The sequence below is a fragment of the Heterocephalus glaber genome, unplaced genomic scaffold (assembly GCF_053883595.1).
Source record: "Heterocephalus glaber isolate CG9 unplaced genomic scaffold, H.glaber_assembly_v1.0 deba00000470, whole genome shotgun sequence".
Classification (NCBI taxonomy): domain Eukaryota; kingdom Metazoa; phylum Chordata; class Mammalia; order Rodentia; family Bathyergidae; genus Heterocephalus; species Heterocephalus glaber.
In genome coordinates this window covers 28,481,890-28,507,319 of record NW_028258145.1, presented here as the reverse complement: position 1 = coordinate 28,507,319, position 25,430 = coordinate 28,481,890, and the positions used below count along the sequence as shown (strand labels likewise).

The 25,430-nt window shown below is 42.1% G+C and overlaps 1 protein-coding gene across 12 annotated transcripts in view; it reads right to left on the bottom strand.

Annotated features, from left to right (window-relative positions):
* The window catches only part of Slc4a5 (solute carrier family 4 member 5), a 115,125-nt gene that overhangs the window by 62,818 nt on the left and 26,877 nt on the right, over window positions 1-25,430 (bottom strand). For 9 of the 12 annotated variants that reach the window (XM_087202094.1, XM_087202076.1, XM_087202091.1 and 6 more), the window contains 2 exons: window positions 22,118-22,351; window positions 2,328-2,457 (listed from right to left, as the gene is read on the bottom strand). In XM_087202094.1, the coding sequence (XP_087058220.1) occupies window positions 2,328-2,457; window positions 22,118-22,351 (364 nt within the window). Of the gene's footprint in view, window positions 1-2,327; window positions 2,458-5,157; window positions 5,707-22,117; window positions 22,352-25,430 lie in introns of those variants that run through there. The other 3 variants (XM_087202099.1, XM_087202090.1, XM_087202112.1) reach the window with 2 other exon arrangements.

Here is a 25,430-nt window from a genome sequence, read left to right as displayed (position 1 = left end):
CTAGAGAGACAGAGTTAATAAAAATCTATCTTATTAACAGCCTGACCTACCAGCATTGATCACATTAGAAATGACACCACACACACAGTGCTCATTATGTGCATGGGACAAAGCTCAACAGAGCTCAAAAAGCTACTTAAACCCGGGTAGGAGTGACTCCTCTAAGTGCCTGAACATCCCCCAAACTAATAACCCCCGACAAAGCACCGCCAGGGAAAATTCCTTGCAGATTTGAGATTTTCACTCTCTTAATCTCCTAGCTCAATAAAGCAAACACTCCCTGCAACAAATTAAATACTTTTATTAAAGTGTCCCCTCCCCCATTCACTTTGCTGTGGGTATGGTGGGACCTGGATGTCTGTGTGAGGGGCTGCCCCTCACTCCCCTGCATTTCTCTTCTGTTTCTCCAAGGAGGCCCAGAATCTACTAGGATTGGCTGAGTTTTAGATTCTGCAAACTTCTGAGACCTCCGGCTTTCCTGAGATAGGTCCCACAGCCTGTTGGCTAAGGGAAATGCTTTTCATTATTTTGATGAGGTGACAGGCCTCAAACAAGTCTGACCTAAGGAACTCTACTCTTGCAGTTTACCTGGAGGAGGACCCAACTGGGCCAGAGTCCAGGCCACAGTGGACTTCTCAATCAACAGTGGAAGCCTTCTGACTTCACTGGGGGCTTGCTGGTGATACCTTGAAAGGTTAGCTGGAAACTAGATGAGGTTAGCTGAAGAAAAGATTGCAGGAGAGTGTGGAAGAAGTAGAGAAAGGAGAATTGGGGTGGGAAGGCCCTCAGCTGCTCTCCTCCACTGATCCCTGCCCACCCCCTACCCCCCCACCCCCCACCCACCCCCCGCCCCTGTTGGCCCTTAGCCACTCCCCTTGTGAGATCTGCCTGGACTTGAGTTCAGTCATTTGAATTTCTGGTCATCAATTTATTTTTACTATGGGCTTGAGACAGTTATTCTGAGGCTTACAAAGCCTGCCTTGCCAGGAAACCCACTGCCTTGCAGATGGTAACTGCCCTAAGCCTCTACAGTTTAAAAGGAGCCTCTTTCCAAAAACATTTGATGTATTGTTTATCAGTTTCATGGTTGGGTCTGTTGTGCAGCAGGCTCTGTGGATTCTCACAGAGAGAAGAGAAACAATGTGTTTTACCTAGGGTGAATTCAGGCTTGTGAGGGCCTGTGGCCTCCTCAGGAAAGGCTCCATGATATGTGTGATGGGCCTACATAGCAGGTCTAGTCCTGGCAGTTATTGCCAGAGGTTTGGGGTGCACAGCCTTCCCAGGGTGGGGAGAAGGCTCCTTCTCTTTCCTGGGCCTCTGAGAGGAGTTCTCTGATTTCCTCCTCTCTACTGATCCACCTTGGGCAGAAGAGATCTGTGTAAAGGCAGAACAGTGGCATCAGACTCCAGGTCCTTAGAGGTGCTAAGTCACAGGAGCTCAGACTGTGCCCTGGGCATTTGAAATGTCCTGCTCCCTCCTGTCAGCCCTGGATAGATGTCCTGGGCTCTGGAGTTGTCCCCATTTATCTCCAACTTCAGTAGAATTGCCTCCAGACCCATGTCCTCCTCCATAAGTCAAAATAGTCCCTAGAGCTGGAGAAGGGCAGAAAAGTGGCTGAGAAAATGAGAAATGCATGAAAGAGTACATAAGCCCTCAAGCTGGGGAGTCAGACAGGCCTAGACTGGAATCCAGATTCAGCTACCTATTGGCTCTGACTCTTGGCCTTCTACACCTTGGAATCCTCTCTATAAAACAGGATAATAATTCTCATCCCTCAAGGAACCCTCTCTGCTCCTTATGCTTTCCTCCATGGCTCCAACTCTACAGCCCGTTCTGCTTGTCCAGCCTCAGATCTGCCAAGTCCTTTTTCTTCAGTGGCCCACTGGAACTTTCCATTGGATTTTCTCTACTGCTTAGATTTGGTGTGCCTGGCAGACATTCTCCCTCCTCCAGGAAGCCCTCTCTGTCTACCCTAGACTTCTTGGTACTTCCCATCTATAGCATTTAGTTCAAATCATTTAACATTAAGAATATATATGCTTATGTTATTTTTTCAGATTCTCATGGATGACTTCTCTATCCTTCAGCTTGGATTTTTGTTTCTTTGAGGGTAAAAACAAAGTCATAAATTTATTTTGTTCCTTAGTGTCCCACAAGTTCTGGATACCAGAAAGGCAGGTGAGAAGGTCTTTGTGACCAGCAAGCTCCCTGGCAGAACGAAAGATATGAGGAACCATATCTCACCAGGAGGACCGGCCTAACCTTGACTCTGGGAACACTACAATGAGAAGCCTCCCCTTTACCTCCCTCCTGGGGCTCTACCTCACCTGGCTGACTCCTTCCATTCCATCTGGTCTCCATCATGTTGTAGAGTATCCATCTCTGTGAAGAGGGTGGGGTTGGGAGCCTCATCTTCCTCCCCCAGGATGTCCTGGAGCTGCTCAGCAGCTGGAGACCCTACAAAAGAAGACAGTAGGTCTGCTAAGTGCCCCATGGAAGGCAGGAGACCACAAGGCTGACAGTAAGGGAGCAGGAGCCAAGGGCAAGGAAAAGTATTTCCTAATTCAGTAAAACTAAGCATAGCTTCTGGGCAAAGATGTACTCACATAATTTTGGGTTGAATGTATACAAGATATTCTTTGAGATAAAGAGATAAAAAGATTTGGACTGTATTTACACTACAGGTCTTGTAGCTGACAGTGAAGAAGGATGGAAAATATCCAAAGTCAGGAAACCAGTAAAAACAAGAAAAAGAATAGAATAGTAAAGTGAGAACAGTCTGATCCAACTTCAACATAACAACTCAAAGGGGTCTTTTCTCCCAGTAGGCCCCAAACAAGTCCACTACCAAAAGTGGTTATGACGAGGAAGTTAGCCATGTGAGAAGACAGTCTTGCTCAAGTGTGCCACATGGGCTTACCTTCCCTTGGTTTCCTGAGCACCCAGCCTACTTTCCAATGGCCCACTGAAGTTGCCTCCTGGGTGTCCCTTAGGCACCTCAAAGTTCAACATTTCAACACTGCACATGTATCCTTCCCCAAATATGCTTCTTCCATCTCTGGCCCTTCCTCCTTTTTTCCCTCCCTTCCTTCCAGTATTTAGTGAATGCCTACTGTATGCCAGGCATTATTCTAGGTGTTGGAAAATAAAGCTGTAAAGAAGACCCATGTGTCCTTGTTTGTCAAACCTTGTGTTCCAGAGGCAGAGATAGATAATAAACAAGTAAACAAATCTATAAACCACCATTTTAGGCAGTGATAAGTGCTCTGAAAAGACAAAATGACCAGCAGAGCTACAGGAGATAGCATGGCCATGAAGGCTTCTCTGAGAAGGTCATTTGAACTGTGACTTGAAAGATTTGAATGAGCCTCTTCTGCACATCTGGAAAAAGAGTGCTCTAACTGTTACAGACACCCAGAGGTGGCAATATGCTTGCTGATCTGTGTGGCTGGAACATGGTGAACCAAGGGGAGAGAGGGACAACCTGTGTTGAAGTGGTGACCAATGCCTTGGCTAAAGGCATCCCTGTCCACCCCACAGACTGGACTCCAGCAGTTATCATCACAGCACCACTCTTTCCCTCACTTCTAACCCTATATTACAATTTTCAAGAATACAGTCCCTTCTCACTAACCCCACTGCCCTGCCCTGATCAATTTCTCATCAGCGGTCTCCTGGACCTCATTAAATCTTCCCTTTCCTCCCAGTCTCTTATTTCTTGTTTACCATTCCTTCCTTCCCTCACTTATTTTACAATGGGCCCCCAATGGACAATAATTTAAAATATTCTCTCACCACATTTTCCATTGTCTTCCTCCTTGACTTCCCAATAAAAGCAATGCCCAAACAAGAATTCATTGGCCCTATCTTTATCTCTACAAGTGTATTTGAGGGCTCCAGAGGCAAGCAGGGTGCCCAATAGGCTTCTAATCCATCTAGATATGAATATGAATCTCAGAGCTGCCACCTGTGCATGAGTAAATTCAGTCTGAGTGAAAAGGTTCTTGGGAATGAATAAATCAGATAAGAAGAATAAAACACCTGATATAAGGCTGAGACTGTAACAGGTCCTCAGCTCTCCTTACCACCAATCCCAGAACCCAGGATCATGAGCCTCTCTGTAGAAAACCACTCAACTGTGCAGAAGGTTTCTACCCTCAATGGATCTCAAGGGCAGCAACCTTCTACTCACCCTTGCCACTGCCCATCTCCAGCTGCCTATGTCACTTCTAACTTTTGCGCTTCCCATTAAGCTTTTTGATCCATCTCCTATCCCACTTCATCAAGAAAATAAAGGCTTGCAGGCATGAAAACATCAGATTCCCATCTTTTAGTCCTTCTATATCCTTACCCATGTTGCCACAAAGAGTCCTTCTTCCACCTAAATCCTTGGTTCCAACCCTCCCTCCCTGCCTCTCGTTACCTCCTGCTCCTGTCACTGCAATAACCACTTACTGCCCTCATTGCCTCTGATTCCCCATCCATCCCCAAGCCCTAGATAGCAGCAGAGCAACATCTCAAACTTGTTCATGTGCTGGACTCCTGGGAGTCGTGGTGCTCTTCCATAAACTACAGTACACATAAATCAAATAATTTAACTAGCATAAAATACCATTAATTTATCTGATTGATGAACCTTACCAATTCTCCAAGGATCACAGTACAATAACTACTTTTTTTTCTCAGTGCTGAGGATCAAACTGAGAGCTTTGAGCATGCTAGGGAAGTGCTGTACCACTGAGCCATACCTCCAGCCCCCAATTACTACTCTTTTAAAAATATTCATGCTACCATTTAGGTGAAAATCCTTCAATGGGTCTCTATTGCCTAAACTGAGGATTGGGGATATTCCTCAAAACATCTCTTGTGAAATGGCCCTAACCTTCCTTCCTAGGACCTGGTGTGTCCTTCACCCAGCTGCCTTGCACCAGCTGCCCCTGACCCCAGCCTTCCCCAGCCCAGTCAGGTGGTACCACACACAAGTCCCCGAAGAAGAAGACTTGCCACCCCCTTGGTCTTCTGAGCCTGCCATTCTGTAAGTCTGGACTTCCTTTTCCCTTTCAAGGCCAGAGAGGAGGCAAATAAATGGAGCTTATACAGAGAAATGAGACTAGTCAGAGCACAACAGGCCAGAAGCAGCCCTGTCTGGTGTCATACCTGCTCCCTGGAATAGCTGAGCACTGGAATCTCTGGCTGTCCGTGCTGCCTCTGGCCCCAGCCTGTTTCTGCTGCTGCCTCCTTCCTGCTTCGCCACTGCCTCCACAAGTCCACTTTCTCACACAACAAACTCACTTTTGTTTCTAGTTAAGCAGCAAGGGAAGGTGTGGAGGAGGGAGTGTGAAGAGGAAGGAGAGAGAGAGGGAATGGAGAGAGGGGACTCTTTGTACAGAGAATAGAGAAATAGGTGGTAAATGTGAAAAAGACTGTGTGAGGGAGGAAAACTATGTAGAGAGCAAATTAAAGTTACTATTAATGTGTTTATGTGAGTGCGTATGTGTGTCTGTGTGTGTGAGAGAGAGAAAAAAAAGAAGAGAGGAGAAGAGGAGAAGCGAAGAGAAGAGAGAAGAGAAGAGAAGAGAAAGAACAGAAAGAAAGAAATATTTCAGGTGCACTGGAGAGAGAAGGGCTCAGTGGCCACAGGAGAAGCTTGAGCAGGAAGCCTGTTCTCCACAGCAACAGGGGTGGTGACAGCTGAGGGCCTGTGAGAGGACTGGCAGAGCTGCCTGTCTACCCTCCTCCCAGAAGCCTCCCCCCGTGCCTGGAGGCTCTAGGGGAGCCCAGGCACCAGCTGCTCTCCTCAGGCTACTTTATAAAGTCCAGGTAGGATTGGGCTTGAGACTACCCAGTGTCTCAAGAGTCATGGCTATAGGTGAGCTGGCTGAAAGTGGCCTGGTAGGGCCCTGTTTTCAGCCACAGTTCCAGGGTAGAGGTGGGGCTGTTGGAGGGAAGTGTTTGCTGTGGGGTCTCACATTTCACAGCAAGCAATGTTTGGTCAATTGTGTTCCAAACAGAGGGTCTCTCTCCTCTCCAAACTTGAAACCCAAACTCCTGACCTTTTTGTCTACCTCTAAGACAAGGTACCAAGTTTACCCCTCAGTGAGTAAATGTTTTCTGAGGGCCCACGGCACAGTGGGAACTGGTCACTTTAGGGTATGCGGTGAACCCCACTGGGAAATTATTTTGCTCCTTTGAGAAACTCCTAATCTCCTGGGCTTGGTTCAGCAAGTGCTTACTGAGTACTTAGAATGTGCCAAGGTTGATTAGAGGTCACTGAGCAGGCAGCTGTTCCAAGGAGCTACAAATCCTAAACTCACTAAGTCTTAGAGCTGAGATGAGGGAGCTTAGTGAAGGTTGAGTCTAAACCCTTCATTTCACAAATGAGAAAAATTCAGATCTAGTTCACATCACACAAGATCTCCAGGCTCAAGCTCAGGTTAACGCAGAGCCAAAATCTCCTGACCTCCTCTACTCCACAATACCCTGTTTGCTGGATCCAATGGCCACATTTTGTACCTGAGGCTTGAGGATGCCCATTTTAAAGCTGAAAAAACAAGAACAAGTCATGTGTAGAATGCTGGGCTCCAAGCAAAGCTGCCATCATAAAGAACACCCTGCAGTCAGGGTCAGGTGTTTCTGCCTTGGTGGTCAGTGAGGAGCTGGGCTCCCTGAGGATCCTGGGTGCTGTACCTTGCACTCAGTGTGGCTGAGAATGGCCCAGCCCTGCCTAGTCCTTTGAGCAGCTATTGCAGTCCACACCAAGTCAGAGGTTTGGGTGACTTTAACACCCAAAGAAAGATTCCCAAGGATGCCAGAGGGACTTTTTCTATTAATATTTTTTAAGAGTCCAGACAGACCTGGATTCAACTCTTTTTTTTTTTTTTTGGTACCTGGGATCGAACTCGGGTCCTTGTGCTTGTGAGTGGATTCAACTCTTGATGGTGCTAATTCCTATGAGTAGGATCTTGGCAAGGCATTAAGCTCTTTGAGACTCAATTTCCCCCTCTAGTAAGTGGGAATAACCACACCTACCTCCCTGGATTGTGAATTAAATGAGATGATGCATAAAGTATCTGGCACAGTACTTGGCATACACCAGTCACTCAATAAGTGATGTCCCTATTATTATTGTTGCCAATAGAGGTGACCCTTTCTTTCTTTTTACCAGTCACCAGCCTACTCCTTCTAAACATTCCAGGGGCTTAATCCTTTTCAGCTTCTAAACTCCTCCTTCCTTTCCCCTGCCCTCTTTCCCTCTCAAAGCCCCTCCCTCCTTCCCACAGAAGGTTTATCTTACCACACTTGGAGCTACTGCATGGAGTTTCTCTAATGCACTGTTCCCATGTGCATGCAGCATTGTTACAAGCTAATCCATGTAATGAGAAACACCACAGGTCGTACTCTTTCTGTGAGAGGTGCATAGCACTGGCCCAAGAGAACTCAGCCAGCACTTGCTGGGAGAACTATGAGCTGGGCAGGGATGCACACTAAAGAGGTACATAGAATCGTGTTTTTACTGGGTGGGGACTGACTAGTTACTGGATGAGCAGAGTACAAAGTGAACCAATGGACTGCAAACTGACAGGCAGTATAGACTTCGACTCTGAGTAAAGACTCAGGAGGCATTATGATCAACAGGAAGTCAGCATCAGACACGGTCTCATGGCCCTCAGCTTTTGGTGAGCCCTTCCAGGGATTCCCTCTCTCTTAGGCTCCACACAAGATCATTACAGTCAGCTTTGTGAGGTCAGAGTCTGTGTGGTTCACATCACACTGCTAGCCCCTGACATGGGGCTCGCACAGCATGGACACTCAATAAATATTTGCAGGGTGAGTGAATCTGACAATTAACATGCATGAGCACATTAGCTGGGATTAGCTGCAGCAAGAAAGGAGCCAAGAACAAGGAAATAGAGCTGGGCAAGGGGTGGTGGGGGTTAGAGCTGCTGGGAGTAGCTCAAGGCCAGAGTACTGCGAAATGGGTGACAGAACCTGAGGGCACCAAAGGCTTTCCTGCCAATTGTGTGATGTGGGTCTTTGAGAAGGGACTTGGAGGCCTCAAGTCTTAGTTTCATGAGCAATAAATTCTTTTTCTCTGAAGTTGTACATAAACTTCAAATGTACTTTCTAAAAGAGGAAGAGGAGAGGATCTGTCCACTTGTGCTTTTGGGAATCCCTTGTACAGCAGGCAGCTATGGTGATGTCTGCCCAGCCCATAACCCCCACCCCAATAAGGTTGTCTTTGGATGACCCATGACCTAGGCTCCTGGCCACAGTTAATTAAATCAGGAGCACTTAATTGGACAATTGACCCAATCTGGAAATTTTGAATTGAGTCTCTGAGTTAGCTGGGCCTTTGCTGATGTTTTAGGGAGAGAACATGTAAACTGGAAGCTGAGGGCACATCCAGGCAGAAAAGACTGGGGTGTAGAGGAAGGGGGAATGAAGCTGATCTGGAGGAGAAGTAGGGGAAAGAGGCCATGCAGTGGGGACAGAGAGGACGTTCATCCTCCACTGAGCCTTGGAGAAACTCTTTTGCATTTATAATTCTCTCTCTTCTCTTTTTCTTCCCTCCTCCCTTTCCCTCTCCTTTTGCCCAATCCAGCTCAAGAAGATTACTGATAATGATAAAATTAACTTCTCAAAAATGAATCCCCATATATAAAATTCTAGGATATGGAGTACCTTCTTAAAAATGTAAGTGCAATGGTTATAAAAGAATGCTGAGTCCCTGCAGAGATATCACCAAGATAAGATCACTCCCCAAAGAGGAAGCAATTGCCCCATGATAGAAATGGAGGCTGCACCTGCTAACAGAATTGGATTCCCCCTCTATAAATAAGGACTTCTCCAGAACCACCTCATAGAAGCAGAACTAAGATAATGATTAACTGGATCACAGTTTGACCAAGTCTGTTCAATTACGCATACCTCTTGGCCCCTGCTCCAATTCTTTCTCTTATTAAACCTAAAGTTCAGATCAGTACTCTTGAAGACAGGGCTAAGGGTACCTGGTCCCCTCTTGTCTTCCCAATATGACCATATTGATCACATTCCTTTCCTACTTCACCATGTCTTTCCATTTGCGTTTTTAGGGTGAGTGGCCAGACCTGATTTGTTGGGAATCCCAGAGTCAGGCCTCTAGGTCAGGACTCTGGTAAACAGAACAAGAAGGTGCTGGGAACCAATAAAAGAGAGTGAAGTAAAATAGAGGGAGAGAAGACTAAAGAAAGCAAGGAAAATCAAGGAAAGACACATTGACCCTGGCCCTCGAGAACGGAGGAAGTTCGACTGGGTCAGAAGGTCTGGAAGAGTTTGGCACATGCATGACTGACTCCCCAGCGTGCTCATAGTCAGCACTAAGCTGGAAATCTCTGTGTTGTAGGTGAGGGAACTCAACAGAGACTCATTGATAAATTAAAATAAAGGATCCCTCAGTCTTTCCCTTCCAAGTGCCCCACATTTCTCTGCTCCTCCAGGCCAGGGAAGGGCATCAAACTCAGTGTGAAATCAGACAGGTCTCAAGTTTTTGTGGAAGATCCCACAGAGAAAAGAGATGATGATAACCTTCTCATTGGCATTTGCTCATTCCTGGAGTGCCAAAATGATAAAAGGCAAATAAATGTACCATGTCCATTATTCATAATTTAGATGTATAAAATGTCACTGAGAGTCTTCCATTCTTGTGTTGCCCTTATCATTTTGTTTTAGTGAATATAGATACAGTAAAGTGAAGAAATCATTATTAAAACCAAAACAGACAGTTGATACTTCTCCCTTCCTAGCTAGGAGAGAACTTCAGAAACGGAGCAACAAAGAGATGTGAAGACACCTGGAGGGCAATGACAGTGGGTTAGGAGGTGCCAAAACTAAGATAGGAGGCCAAAACTGCAGAGAAAAATGGCTAAGGGGAAATTTCCAGGGGCCAGAAATTTTTAAAGAATAGGGGTATCCAGTATCTCATTTTAAAGATTGTGTATCTCTGCAATGTAAAAATCCTACATGGTTCCAAACTTTCAACAAGGCCTGATACTCATGTATATGCCTTAGATGACCAATTCTGAGGAAACCAAAGAACAGAATTCCATGCTTGAACATGAGGGAGGAGAGAAGTAAACAGATACAGGAGGTGAAACAGGAAAACTGAGCATTCATCAGGCAGAGACTTGCAGCCAGAGAGATACTGAGACTAGAAGTCTGGAAATTCAGTCAGTTAGGAAAAGGCATGGACCTCCCCAGAATGTGGCAAGGAGGCTGGAGTCCATCTTAGCTAACTCTCGGGGTATAAGGTTATAAAAACTTTGTATTTATTAAAGGCTTTCATTGGTTCCCTTGCACATGAGGCTCCCTTAAAGTCTTAAGGTAAAAAAAGTCTAGGATTCTCCTCTAATAAGGTCTTTCCTTTGTGTTTACTCTTAGGACAATAGCCCCTGTGACTGGGAAGGGAATGCTGTATACGTTGATAATTTCTGGAGATCTAGGGTTTAAGGTTTCAAAAGTCAAAAAGAGATTAAACAAAAAGAACGTAAATAGAGGTTTGTTTGGACAATTTTAATTTGCCTTTCTGCCCTCCTCACCAGGGGAGAGAGGACATAAAAAGGTCTAGAGTGATTCTCATCCCTTCCTCGTTCTCTTCTCTTCTTCCTTTTTTTCTTCTTCCTCTTCATTTTTCTGTCCAAGATCCAAATTGTTAAGTAGACAAAAGTGAGGAAGTCACCTGTTCTAAAGCTTCAAACTCTAACAGAAACCCATTTATTTTTGTTTTGTTTTTTGGTACCGGGGATCAAACTCGGGTCCTTGTGCTTGCACAGGAGGCGGCGAAACCACTGAGCTAAATCCCCAGACCAAGAAACCCAATTATTTTTGTTTCTATGTTCGGAAAACAGCTGGCTTCTGCAACTCCTTAGTGGAGGTGATGCTTTAGAGAGAAATGATCTTCTATCCCAACCCTTGCTTCTTTTTCATCAGGATTAGGAAAAGAAAGGCAAGAGGAAGTATGTTTTTGGTCCTAAAGCCTTGGAACCATGTGAGGCTCCAATGTCTGAACAGAAAGCAGCTGTTCTCTCCTTTATGGTTTATCTTGGGGTAGGTTGGATCTTTCAGTAACACTAGAGAACTTTGATACCTAAAGAACAGAAGAAGGCCTTCATATTTTTTTCATGCCCCTCATATCAGGATTCCATAAGCTTCTCAGAACCAACCAGAGCAGCCAAACAAAGAAATGCCCACCTGTGGAGAACAAAGACTTCAGCTCCTTGCTCTTAAACTGGACTAATGTGTAAAAAGTGAACCAAGAAAATGTTAAGTGCCTCCAAAGCTCATGCACCATATAAATAATTTAATATCTCTATCTATCTATCTATCTATCTATCTATCTGTATGTATGTATATATATATCTCACGCAGCAACTCATGACAGTCTAGTGGGACCATTCACTCAGTGTGCCTGGGAGTTACCTGACTGTAGCACTGAAAGTCCTGTCTTCTCATCCTGGGAAAGTCTTTCTTTCTGAGAAGACCAAGAGAGTTGGCCACCCTACACAATCTTTTACTCTACAGATGAGAATACTGAGATTTTAGGGACCACACACCTAGTTTGGGATTGGCTAACTGTTTTGGGTCTTGGCTCCAATTCTTGTTAGCAATCTAGGAAAGCAGAAGTGCAATCACATTTTATTTTTACTTTATTTATTTATTTATTTATTTTTGGTACCAAGGATCAAACTCAGGACCTTGCACTTGCAAGGCAGGCCCAGTGCCACTGAGCTAAATCCCAGCCATGCAACCGCATTTTAAAAGCTGCTTCCAATCCTCTTGTTCCTAATGGCCTCTAAAAGATTTCCAAACATGCAAATACATTTTTTCCCCTCAGGGTTATTTCCCTTCATTCATCATGTATGCTCTGCTTGAGCCAAAATTTATTGACTGCTAAAAATTGAGTTTCTAACAGCCCAATTGCCCATCAACTGGAAACTGGATAAAGAAAACGTTTTTCTATAAAATGGAGCCATAAATAATGAGAAATTAGAGACATTTATAGCTAATTGGACGCACACTGAGGCTATACTCTTAAGTGAAATAAATAGTACACACATGTATAAATACCAAATAGTTTCTCTGGTGTGAGAAACTGAAAGTGTAAATAAGGACTAAAAGGTAAAATAGATAATGTGAAATAGTAAGAAAAGGGGCAAAGGGAAAGGGAAAGTGGGAGGGGTAGGAGAAAGGAAAGAAGGAAATGGAATTAATACGAGAAAATGAAAAAAATGGAAACAAAGTCTTTGTAAAATAGGAGGGACAGAGGGGTTGAAGAGAAGGCAGGGGAATGGGGAAAAAAATAAGAACCGAGAGAGTATGTAAAGGTGTAAATTCCCAATGATGAATGTCATTATATTGTATACCTAAAATTTACCAATAAAATTAATTTAAAAAAAGAATTGAGTTTGTAAATTATAATCACATTGGAAGGAGTGGTAAGAAAAAAGAGATAATACACTATATATGTTATATTATTCCCTGTATATGTATTTCTTTCACCATAACCCCAATGCATTTCAAGGAACTAGAAAAACAGGAACAATCCAAATCCAGAGCTTGTACAAGGAGGGAAATTGTAAAGACCAGAACTAAAATCATTGAAATGGAGACCAAAAAAAAAACAACACAAGAATCAATGAATCAAAGAGCTGATTCTTTGAAAAAATAAACATAAAAGACAAACCCTCAGTCAGTCTTACCAAAGAGAAGACACAAATCAATGCAATTAGAAATGAAAGAGGTAAAATCTCAGCAGACACTACCAAAATCCAGAAAATTATTAGAAAATACTTCACAAACATCAATGTAAAAAATTTGGAGAACTCAGAAGAAATGGAGAGATTCCTAGATACACATGAAATACTAAAACTGAACCAAGAATACTTAAAAAAATCTTAAATAATCCAATAACAGGCCATGAAATTAAAATGGTAATAAAAACACTACAAACTAAGAAAAGCTGCGATGGATTCACAGTTGAATTCTACAGGAACTTCAGGGAAGATCTAATGCCAATACTCCTCAAATTATTTAATGAAATTGAGAGGGAAGGAGTACTTCCAAAATCATTCTTGAAAGCTAACATTACCCTGATCCCTAAACCAGACAAGGATCCAACCAAAAAAGAGAACTACAGGCCAATCTGTCTAATGAACATAGATGCAAAAATCCTTAACAAGATACTGAAAACAGAATACAACAAATCATTAAAAAGATCATACACCACGACCAAGTAAACATCATCCTAGAGATCCAACGATGGTTCAACATATGCAAATCATAAATGTTTTAATTTTTTTTTTTGATACTGGGGATCAAACTCAGGACCTTGCACTTGTGAGGCAGGCATTGGAACCACTGAGCTAAATCCCCAGCCCGCAAATTAATAAATGTAATTCATCACATAAAGAGCAGCAAGGATAAAAATCACATGATCATCTCAATAGATGTGGAAAATCCAGTGTTCATTCATGATTTAAAAAAACCCTGGCTCTTGTTGCTTTTGCTGCCTTCCTCCACCATGAACTGTTGTCCCTCTGCCACCCTGCCTTGGAGCCAGCCAATTATGGACTGAAACCTCTATGAACTGTAAACCAAATAAACATTTTCTCCTTTAAAAACAATAATAAATAAAAATAAATAAAAAACCCTAGGGCTGTGGATCCCCAGTACCAAAAAAAAAGAAAAGAAAAGAAAGAAAAACCCTAAAGAAATAGATATAAAAAGACCTTATCTTGGCCAGGGATTTAGCTCAGTGGTTTTTGCCGCCTGCTGCGCAAGTGCAAGGACCTGGTTCATTCCTCAGTACCAAAAAAAAAAAAAAAGACCTTATCTCAATCTGATAAAAGCCATTTATGACCAGCCCACTGTCAATATCATATTAAGTGTGGAAAAACTGAAAGCTTTCCCTCTAAAATCAGGAACAAGATGAGGATGTCCATTATCATCACCCCTGTTCAAGAGAGTTCTTGAAACATTAGCTAGAGCAATCAGGCAATAGAAAGAAATAACAGGGTTATGTATTGGAGTCAAAGTATCATTATTTGCAGATGACATGATCCTTTAATTACAAGACCCAAAATATTTCACAAAAAAACTCCTAGAATTAATAACCAAATTCAGCAATGTAGCAGGGTACAAAATAAACACACAGAAATCAATAGCATTCCTATAATGAACTCACTGAAAAAGAGATTAGGAAAACAGTACCATTTACAAAAGCATCAAAAAATTTAAATACTTAGAAATTAACCTAACCAAGGAAGTGAAAGACCTCTACAATGAAAATTTCATCACTCTGAAAAAGGTAATCAAGGAGGACATCAGCAAATAGAAAGACATCCCCTGTTCCTGGATAGGCATAACCAATATAATCAAAATGGCTATACTTCCAAAAATGATATACAGATTTAATGCAATCCCAATCAAAATACTGATGGCATTTCTCACAGATCTAAAGAAAAAATCCTAAATTAATATGGAACAAGAAGAGACCCAGAAGAGCAAAAGTAATCCTGGGTAACAAAAGAAAAGCAGGTGGCATCACAATTCCAGACTTGAAGTTACACTATAAAGATACGGTGATTAAAACACCATGGTACTGACACAAAACAGGCATGTGGATCAATGGAACAGAATAGAAGAAGCAGACATTACCCCCAGAACATACAGCTATTTAATCTTTGACAAAGGGATCAAAAACATACACTGGAGGTAAAATAGCCTCTTTAATAAATGGTGCTGAGGAAACTGGGTATCGACATGCAGAAGATTGAGTCTAGACTCATATAGCTCATCATGTACTAAACTAAAATAAAAATGAATAAAAAATCCAAATGTTAAAATAGAAACAAGCTGCTAGAAGATAAAATAGGTACAACTCTTGAAGACATAGGTGTAGGCAAGGACTTTTTGAATAGAACACCAGTGGCACAAGAAATAACACCGAGAATCAATAAATGGGATCATATCAAATGAAAAACTTCTGCACAGCAAAGGAAACAACCAGCAGAGTGAAGAGACAACCAACAGAATGGAAAACATTTTTGCTAGCTATTCCTTGGACAGAGGATTAACATCTAGAGTATGTAAAGAACTAAAAAATATTAAACTCCCCAAAATAAAAGATCCAATCAAAAAATGGGCAACCAAAATGAATAGACAGCTCTCAGAAGAAGTACATATGGCCAGGCCCGGGGATTTAGCTTAGTGGTTCTGCTGCCTGCCTCGCAAGTATAAGAACCCGAGTTCAATCCCTGGTACCAAAAAAAAAAAAGAAGCAGTACATATGGCCAATAAATACATAAAAAAATGTTCAACATCACTTGCTGGCCATTCAAGAAATGTAAATTAAAACTACTTTGAGAGATCATCTTACCCCAGAAAGAATGGCTATCATCAAGAAATCTAATAATAAAAGCTGGCATGGATGTGGAGAAAATGGAACTCTTCTACATTGTTGGTGGGAATGTAAACTAGTACAACTGCTATGGAAATCAATATGGAGATTCCTCAAAAAATTAAAATTAGAGGGGCTGGGGATTTAGCTCAGTGGCAGCATGCCTGCCTCATAAGTGCAAGGTCCTGAGTTTCATCCCCAGTACCAGGAAAATAAATAAATAAAATTCAGTACTTTAAAAAAAATTAAAAATAGAAATTCCATTTGAGCCAGCTATCCCTCTTCTAAGCACCTTACCCCTAAAAGTTAAAATTATCATATCACAGAGGTATATGCACACTCATGTCTATTGCAGCACAATTTATAATAACCAGATCTTGGAAATAGCATTTATATCAATCAAAAGACGAATGGAAAAAGAAAATGTGGTATTTATACACAATGGAGTACTACGCTGCCATAAAGAAAGATAAACTTGAGGAATTCATAAGTAAATGGATGCAACTTGAGAACACAATGTTAAGTCAGACACATAAGCTTAAAAATCACAGTTTCTCTTATATGAGAAAAATATATATGCAAATGAGGGCCACAATGCAAGAGATAGATAAATAGGAAGTAAGGAGAGATTCAGGTAGTTCCCCAAATATATGCTAATTTATTTCATTTACACTACTAGTTTCTCTTAGTTCATTGAAAAGGAAGTTTTGTGCTAATATGTTTGTTTCTTCTTTTTTTGTTTGTTTGTTTCTTCTTTATAAGAGAGAATCTTTTTGTCCATGTCTTATAATCTGAGTACTTTGAAGATAACAATAAACAGTATGTTAACTATTGCTGTTCTCTTATTTTGTTATGAAATTTTATCTTATTTTTTCATAAAAGAAAAAAAGTGAAGTTGGACATCTTTCTTACACCACTCACAAAAATTAACTCAACATGGGTTAAAGACTTAAATGTAAGACCCAGAGCCATAAAACTAAAAAGAAAATGGAAAAACCTTCTTGACATTAGTCCTAGCAATTTTTATTTTGGATATTACATGAAAAGCACAGGCACCAGATGAAAAATAAACAAAAGGACTACATCAAGTTAAAAAGCTTTTACCCAGAAAAGGTAACAATCAACAAAATTTTTCCTACAGAGTAAGAGAAAATAGTTGTAAACCATATATATATATATAAAATATGTGGTTAATGTCCAAAATATGTAAGGAATTCATACAACTTAATAGCAAAACCACAAATAATCTAATTTTAAAATGGGCAAAGCACTTTAACAGACATTTTTTCCAAAAAAAAGTTATGCAAATAGCCAACAGGTATACGAAAATATGCTCAACATCACTGGTCATCACTGAACTACAAATCAGAACCACAAGATGTCAGCATGATGACTAGGGTAGTAACACTGTATTGTGCATTTGAAATTTGCTAAGAGAGATCTAGTATGTTCTCGCCACACACACACACAAAAGGTATCTATGTGAGGTGAGGGGTGTGTCAATTAACTTGATTATCACAATAATTTCACAATTTAAACATACATTAAGTATCACATTTTGCACCTTAAATATTCACAATTTTTACTTGTCAATTATACCTCAATATAAAAAAGGAAATGTATAAATATCCCTTTCTTTGTTTTGGTTTGTTTGTTTGTTTGTTTGCTTTGTTTTGTTTTGTTTGGTATTGGGGATTGAACTCAGGACCTTGCACTTGCAAGGCAGACACAGCACCACTGAGCTAAATCCCTGGCCCTAAATATCCCTTTCTTTAATTTTTCCAGTCATGCTCTGTGGCTAATCTTCATTTATCACTCACAGGTATCATGTGCTCCAGGAAGACTGAACGACCACCACCACTCATTGCCTGGGCCTACCTGTACCTCTTGTTGCTCCTCCCACAATTCCCTGTGCAGGCTCCCAGCGCTACACCTCACACCAATTTATGCTTATCTGTTTGTGGCTCTGTCTTCCTCAGATGCAAGCAGTTTTCTCCTAGGGACTCTACGATGATTCAGAGAACAATTCTGAAGCAAGCAGCTGGTTTCCATTCATAGGGCATGGAGTCAGCACAAGAAGGACCAGGAGGCCTGGACTGGTCTCTTTCCTGCCCTTGACCTGTTGCAGGATTGAGGACCAGAAGTTGCTTGGGCCTTAACTAGAGCGGGGACTTCACAAGATTCTGTAGGTTTGTATGCGATTCAAGGAAGCCACAGATTTCTTTAGAACAGTAGCATCTTTAACCAGGTATACTGTGGAATGTTATAGAAAAATATAGACGTACAAACCTACACCACAGCTAACCTGTCAGACAGAGGGCTTGTGTATTTCAAAACCATACTGGTGGGTAGAAACCCTAGAGCATACAGTGATCCACCTGAGTACTCATCATTAGTTAGTTCTGGAAGATGCAACAAGTGCCAAAAATGATGAATACCAAATGCATTGTTTTGGCTGGAAAGGATAGCGAATCACAAGGCAATCAACACTGAAAAGTTCTAGCTTATGCGTCCAGTACCAAACAAACAATGAGTACTGTGACAAAATTTTGGAGTCAAAATGCATTAAGTACAAAATTAGATGAATTTCAAAGCAGTTGAGTACCAGAGTACAATGGTATATTAAAGATGCTTTTGTCAGTCTCTCTGAAAGGAATAAAAGAGTTATCTGCCACTTGCTTCAACTTTCTAGTTATGATTATTGATACTATACATGTAGCTAACAGAATTATAATAAACTGTCATCGGCAGAGGGCTTTCACAGGTACAAAGCCTCTGCTCAAACTCTGTCTTCTTCCTTGCCATTATTCTCCTCTCAATTCTTCATCTGCACAGTCTGCCTGATGCTCAGATCCCCACATTCCCCAGGATACCCCACTCCTCTGAAGTGGGAGTTCCCACTTGGACTATATGGTCAGGACAGCTAGACCTCTTCCCCAGACTGTCTGGATGAATTAATAGAAAAGGTAGGACACTCAGAAAAAACATACCTGGTCAGAAAAAAAAATGTGGGGTTGAGGTGGGGTGGGGAGCCAGGCAATTATCCAGAAGCTACAAGTGCAATTATTTTGGCACTGGTTTATTTTCCCTTCAGTGGGGGACTGGATATATGATATGGTAGGAGCAGAGTTTATACCTGTATCAACATCTGACACCTGTGCTGCTTGGAAGAAGTAAATAGCTGAGTGTTGAGCCTCCTACCATCCCATGGAGGATGACAAGAACCAAATCAGCCCCTGTGGGCCACAAAAAGATCATTGTGGCTGTTGACTTTGTTAGAAGGCTTTGCGACTCCCTGAAACCAACATGTTTGGAACTGGGGTCTGGGGTGTATTCTCAGGGGTAGGTCAATTCTACTTGAATCTTTAAATTTTGTGGTTCTATTTTGATGATAATCTTAAAAAGATTTCTTTTATTAAATATAAAGGTAAAACTTTGCTTTGGTGACAATTCATAATTGGAAAATGGTTTCATGGAATAAAAACTCTGTTAGTTAAAATATTTTTTTCTCAAACTAGGATGCGTGGTTCTCTCTGGGGCTCTACAAATATGCATGAATTTTTATGGGACAATAAGAATTTGCTTTTTCCTTTAAAACGGGTCTTTTTTTTTTTTTTTTGTACCGGGGATCGAACCTAGGTCCTTGCGCTTGCTCAGCAGGAGGTAAAACCACTGAGCTAAATCCCCGGCCCGTAAGGATGTCTTCCTTGTTTTTTTTGTTTTGTTTTGTTTTGTTTTTGCTGCGAGGGATTGAACTTGGGTCCTTGCACTTTCGAGGAGGGGTCCTTATTTTACTCCAGATTGGTAGACATAGCTTTGGGGTCTATATCTAGTCCCTCACTTTTTCTACTCTGCACTCTCCCTGACCACAATGAGGTGAGCAGCTTTGTTCCACTATGCCCTTCCACCATAATGTCTCTGTCCTCAATTCAACTGATCATGGACTAAAACCATGAGCAAGCCAAACCTTTCCTCCTTTAAGTTGTGGATGTTGGGTATCATCTCTCAGCAACAAGAAACCTGACTAATACAATACCCCAGTACAAATTCCAAAGGAGCCTACATTCTCTCTCCTTTGATTTTTTAGTTAAAACCAATGTCTTTTCAAGTGAACCAAAAACCTCCAAAGCAACCAAAAATCCACTGTGTATAACCACTTTTGGAATGTATCATGTCACCTCTGCCAAGCCCTTTGAGCAGAGAGCATCAGCTCTAAAGTGCTTTCCTCTTTGGTTCCGAAGGAATCTAGCACACTTGAATTTCAATGGGCAGCATTATCCCTGAACATCAGGGAGGCAGTAGGGTGAGACCATGTCAATATGTGTGAGGCATCCAAAACTCACATGGGGAGTAGGTCCTCCACCAGGCTTGCTTTCTTCTTGGCCTTTAATGTTCCTATCTGTGTGTGTGTGTGTTTTCACATATGCATATAGATGCATGTTTGTGTATGTATATGTGTATATTTTAATCAGAGATCATCTCCTACACCTGGCACCTGAAAAGGACTCCCCATTATTCTATCTCTCAAAGAGACAAATTTATTCTGTAAACACCACAGTCCCCGGTAGACTTGTGCCAATGAGGGTGTTGTACATGGCTCTGCAGAGCCAGGGGTGGCTCCAGCGACCTTTAGGAGGAAGTTTTATCAGGTTTCCTATTGGGACAATAAGATGTAGTCACAGATCTGACACTCTCTTGAAGGTATTAATGGTAAAATAAACTTTTTTTGTTATGCTCAAAACAGTAGAAATATATAATATAAATCAATTAAGTACTATTTTTTGGCAAATTTAAAGTACCCAGGGAGTCAGTTGCCCGTGAACTAGCACAAACAATCAATAAGTGGGATCTCTTTTTACTAAAAAGCTTCTGCACAGCAAGAGAAACCACCAGCAGTGTGAAGAGACAACCCACAATGTGGGAAAAAATTTTCACAAAGGTCTATCTCGAATCTATAAAGAACTTTAAAAAATCAGACCTCCCAAATTTAAAGACCCAACCTAAAAATGGGCATCTGAAATGTCATTTCTCACACAAAGAAGTAGACATGGCAAATAAACATATGAAAAAATGTTCAACATCACTGGTCATTCAAAAGATGCAAATGAAAACAACACTGAGATTCCACTTCACTCCAGAAAGAATGGCTGCTATCATGAAATCAACCAATAACAAATGCTGGTGGGGCTGTAGGGAAAGAGGAACCCTGCTCCACTGATGGTGGGAGTGTAGACTGGTGCAACCACTGTGGAAATCAGTATGGAGATACCTCAAAGAACTAGGACTGGAAGTCCCATTTGACCCAGCTATTCCCCTGCTGGGGATCTTCCCCAAAGAATTAAAAGAATCATACCACAGTGATGTATGTGCACCCATGTTCATAGCAGCACAGTTTGTAATAGCTAAAACTTGGAAGCACCCCAAATGTCCATCAACTGGAGACTGGATCAAGAAAATGTGGAGTTTTTAAAAAATAAAATGGAGTACTACTAAGCCATCAAAAACGAGAAATTAGAGACATTTATTGCTAAATGGATGCACATTGAGGCAATACTCTTAAGCGAAATAAACAGGACACACATGTGTAAATACTGAATAGTTTCTCTAGTGTGAGAAACTGAAAGTGTAAATAAGGACTAAAAGGTATAATAGATAATGTGAAATAGGAAGAAAAGGGGCAACGGGGAGGGGGAAGTGGGAGGGCTAGGTGAAAGGAAAGAAGGGAATGGAATTAATATGAGAAAATGAAAAAATGGAAACAAAGTCTTTGTAAATAGGGAGGGATGGAAGGGTTGAAGGGAGGGCAGGAGAAGGGGGAAAAAAACAAGAACCAAGAGAGTATGTAAAGGTGCAAATTTCCAATGATGAATGTCATCATATCGTACACCTAAAATTTACCAATAAAAGGATATACCAAAAAAATACACTGAGAGTGAAATGATGTCCTCAGAAATATTAGTAAAGCCTAGAAAAATAAAGTATCACAGCTGTTCTCTAGGGATTGTAGTCCTTTTTATTCTTTTTCTTCTTCTTCTCCCCCTCCCCCTCCCCCTCCCCCTCCTCCTCCTCCTTCTCCTTCTTCTTCTTCTTCCAATGCTGGGTGTTTAACCCAAATCCTCATTCATGTTTATTTCTCTTAAGATTGATAATTTTCTTTACACAGGAAGAAGGAAAATATTGACACTTAATTAACATACAAGTAATTTCTCCAGGAGCAGAGCAAGGCCTGGGGAGCTCTTTTGTCTTGGGGAAAATTTTCTGAAGGGCCCCTTCCATGCAGGGTGAGTAGACCCTTTTGTGCTATTCCTATAAGCTCAAGGGAAGAGAGCAGGTACAGATACCCAATAAGGAATTCAGTTTACTGAGCACAACACCTCATGACAAACACACATTTGTTGTTGGTTCTTAGGGCAACAACCGTATAGCCCTTAGGAATTTAGAAATGAGGAAATAATTCTGAGAATTAAACCACAAAATCTACACAGAATGGGTCAAAAGGGGAGGTTTCAAAGCCAGCAGAGAGAGACAGAGGATTCAGGCCAGACTCTAAGTCTCCAAAGAGTAGAGAGGCTGATCAGCAATGGCAGCAGAGCAGAGGGGCCAGAGAGGCAGGCTGAGCCACATAGGGCATTATCCACATTGTCCAGAGAATCCCCCTGCCCTGCCATCCCTGCCTAGACTCACCAGGAGGATGGCTCCCCAGAATGTGCTCCTCAACGAACTTACGCATCCTGCTGATAAGATCCAAGTTCCTGTCCCTGTTGCTTGTTCCTCTCCCTGGGCTGGTCAATTCCTGTGGTGGCTTGTCTGGTTGAAGGCCCCAGTGGACTTTTTGCAAGCCTGAGAGATGTCCCTTCTGGTCACTTTTTCTTTGAGTATAACTGGGGACTGGAAGCCCAATATGGATGGAAGGGCAGTCTATGGACACAGCACAAAGAGGGGAGAAGCAGAGTTACTAAACATTAGCATTTCTTTGTAATATCCACCAACAAAGAGATGGGGCCACAAAAGCAAAATGTAGGACATGAGGTGCCTGGACTGGGCCAAAGTCCAAAGGCTTGGGTTTGATAGAATTCCATTTCTGAACCAACTCAGTAGTTGCTGGAAGGGAAATTGTCTTAGTTACTTTCTTGTCGCTGAGTCTCAATACCCAACACCACAACTGCAAGAAGAAAAGGTTTATTTTGGTTCACAGTCTGTAGAGGTTTCAGTCCATGGTCATCTGGCTCCAAGGCAGGGCAGCATGGTAGAGGGACATGGCAGAAGAGAAACAGCTCAGGGCATAGCAGCAGGTAGCAGAGGGAGGAAGAAAGGAGATACACCCCTCCAGGCCACGTCTCCACCTCCTCCAACTAGGCTTCACCTACTAGCATCACATTTAACTATAAACTCATCAGTTGCCTAATCCACTGATAAGTAACACACCCACATCATCCAATCACCTCACCAAAGCCCCACCTATGAGCATAAGAGGTATCCTTTTATCCAAAATGCAGTTCATCCATCTCTAAGAGTTGCCAAATTTGTAAGTGCTAGAATTGCTGAAAAGTCCAAATCCAAAGTCTCCTCTGAAATTTAAGGCAAACTCTTAACTGTGAGCCCCATAAAATTCCAAACAAAGTTAAACACTGCTGACATACAAAGGCACAAGGTAAACATTTTCATTCCAAAAGGGAGGGATAGAGTGTAGTGTCAGGTAAAAGAGCTGAAAACCAAGACCAGACCAGAACCACAACAAGCCTTTATTGTAGGGACAATCTGCCTGGCTGTCTCCAAACAAAGGAGAGAGAGCAATATGGCTGGGACAGGGAGTGCTTCTTATAGGACCTGGGGTGGGGTTTGTAGGAGCTGGGGTGCGGTTGAGTGATGTAGTGGCTAGGGATTGGAGGAGCCTGTGACATCACTAGTTGCTAGGAGATAGCAAGTATTAGGTTATTCTTTTGGTGGGAAGAGGGGCATGTTGGGAAGAAAGTTGTCTTTTGGCAGGTGAAACCATACTTTTAAGTGGGAAGCAGGGTATTATGGGAAGAAGAAGGCTGCCATTTTATGTAGCAGCCATCTTAAGGCGAGAGAAATCTAACAGCTAGAAACCAATGAGATCCACCAACAGTGCATACATTAAATCTTGTAATTCCATGCCCAGTACCTGGGGCAATCTGTAGTGAGATGTGAGCTCCAAGGGGCTTGGGCATCCCCATCCCTAGAACATTGCCATTGGTTGTATGTTGGGAGCATTTCTACATGATTTGGGGGAAAAATCATTTAAAAATTATGTCATGATTAGGGCCTAGTTTTCCTGGCTACAGCATGTCCAGATATAACCCCATTTTCACCTCCAGTCACACCTAAGACCTCAATGGTCCTGTGATGCTGTGATGCTCCAGGACAAAACCACACCAGAGGGAGACATCCTGGGAGGAACCAAATCTTCATCTGCATAGTTCCTCATTGTTCTAGGATCATCGCTGCTCCCTCTGAGTCAATTGCTACTTTTGTTTCTGCTGGATGTTCTGAATAAAGGTGTGTCAAGCTGGGGTCTGAGGTCTTTGCTGCCCAGAGCAGCATTAATCAGGCCAAAGCTCAGTTTCTTGTCTGAGTCTCGTTTCTGTCTATACATTAATTAATTCATCTTGTGCTGTCATGGCTCGCAGGAGACTAGGACTTACTGCAGAGGTTCTAGTAACATACCCTTTCCTTGTTCTCTACAGTTGTAGACCTCATAGCTTCTCTCTTGGGCTGCCTTTTTGCACTCCTTGCAGATTTCCTTAGATGGTCCTCATTCCTGGCTTTTCCAGCATTCTGAGGTCTCCACTGCACTTTTGGCTTCACTCTCACAGCTTTGTGCACTACCCTCTCAGGGATACACTGCCTGATACACTTCTGAAATCTGGGTGGAAGTCTCCCTGACCCCACAATTCTCGTATTTTGCATGCAGGTAAAACCAGAACTACACTAGGGTCCTCCACCAGCTTGAGCAGTAGCCAAGCCCAACCCCTTTTGCATTTTGCTCACTGCTGCAGAGCCAGAAGCAGCCAACTGGCAGGCTGGCTAAGCATAGTACACTGAATCCTGCAGAATCAATTCCCATTCTCTAGGCTGCCTCCCTAGGCCCTGGCACTCTTTTCTCAAAGCAAAGTTTGTCACTTTTGTGATTTTGAGACTAAAAAAGGATGTTTCCTCACATCCCCTTAGGCCATTTTTCTTATTGTCCTGTTCCAAAGTACTTAGCTACTTTTTAATACTAATCTTTTCATCAGTGAAGTTCTCCTCTGCTCCATCTTTGCAGGCCCCAACTATACCAGGAGATTTCTTTCTGTCCAAACTCAAAACTTTTTAAATAATTCTGCTGGGTCATTTGCTCTACAGTCTCAATATAGAGCTAGCTAAAAGCCCCCAACAGTACCCATACAACTGCCTGAATGTTGGGCTGCTATGAAATTTCCTGATAGGTTAGTCTGCTGCCCTAGTCTCAGTTTCCTGCAAAGTTTCTGGACATGAGCAAAATGTAGACAAATTTTCTGCCAGAGCATAACACACATGGTCTGGAGTCCAACTAATATAAATAGTACAATTGGGACTGAAGGACCGATCTCCTCCATTCACCTGAACCTGGGCAACACCTCAGGTCCAACCCCCAACCTTTGTGCTAAAGTTTACTACCTGGAAGCAGAGATAAGAAAAAAATAATAATAATAAAACCACTGAGCTTGCCCTGAAAAATTCCAAAATCCCAAACCTGAGCTACATAGTGAGTTCAGGGCCAGCCTGAATTACAAAGTGAAACCCTGTCTCAAAAAACAAACAAACAAAAACTTCTAGAAGTGTTATGGTTTTGGATGTTAGATTTAAGATCCATTTTAAATTTATTTTTGTGATAAATGTAAGGACTATGTCTAGATTCACTTTTTTAAAAATAAGGTCCATGGGCTGGGGATTTAGCTCAGTGGTTTCACTGCCTACTGCACAAGCTCAAGGACCCAAGTTTGATCCCCAGTAC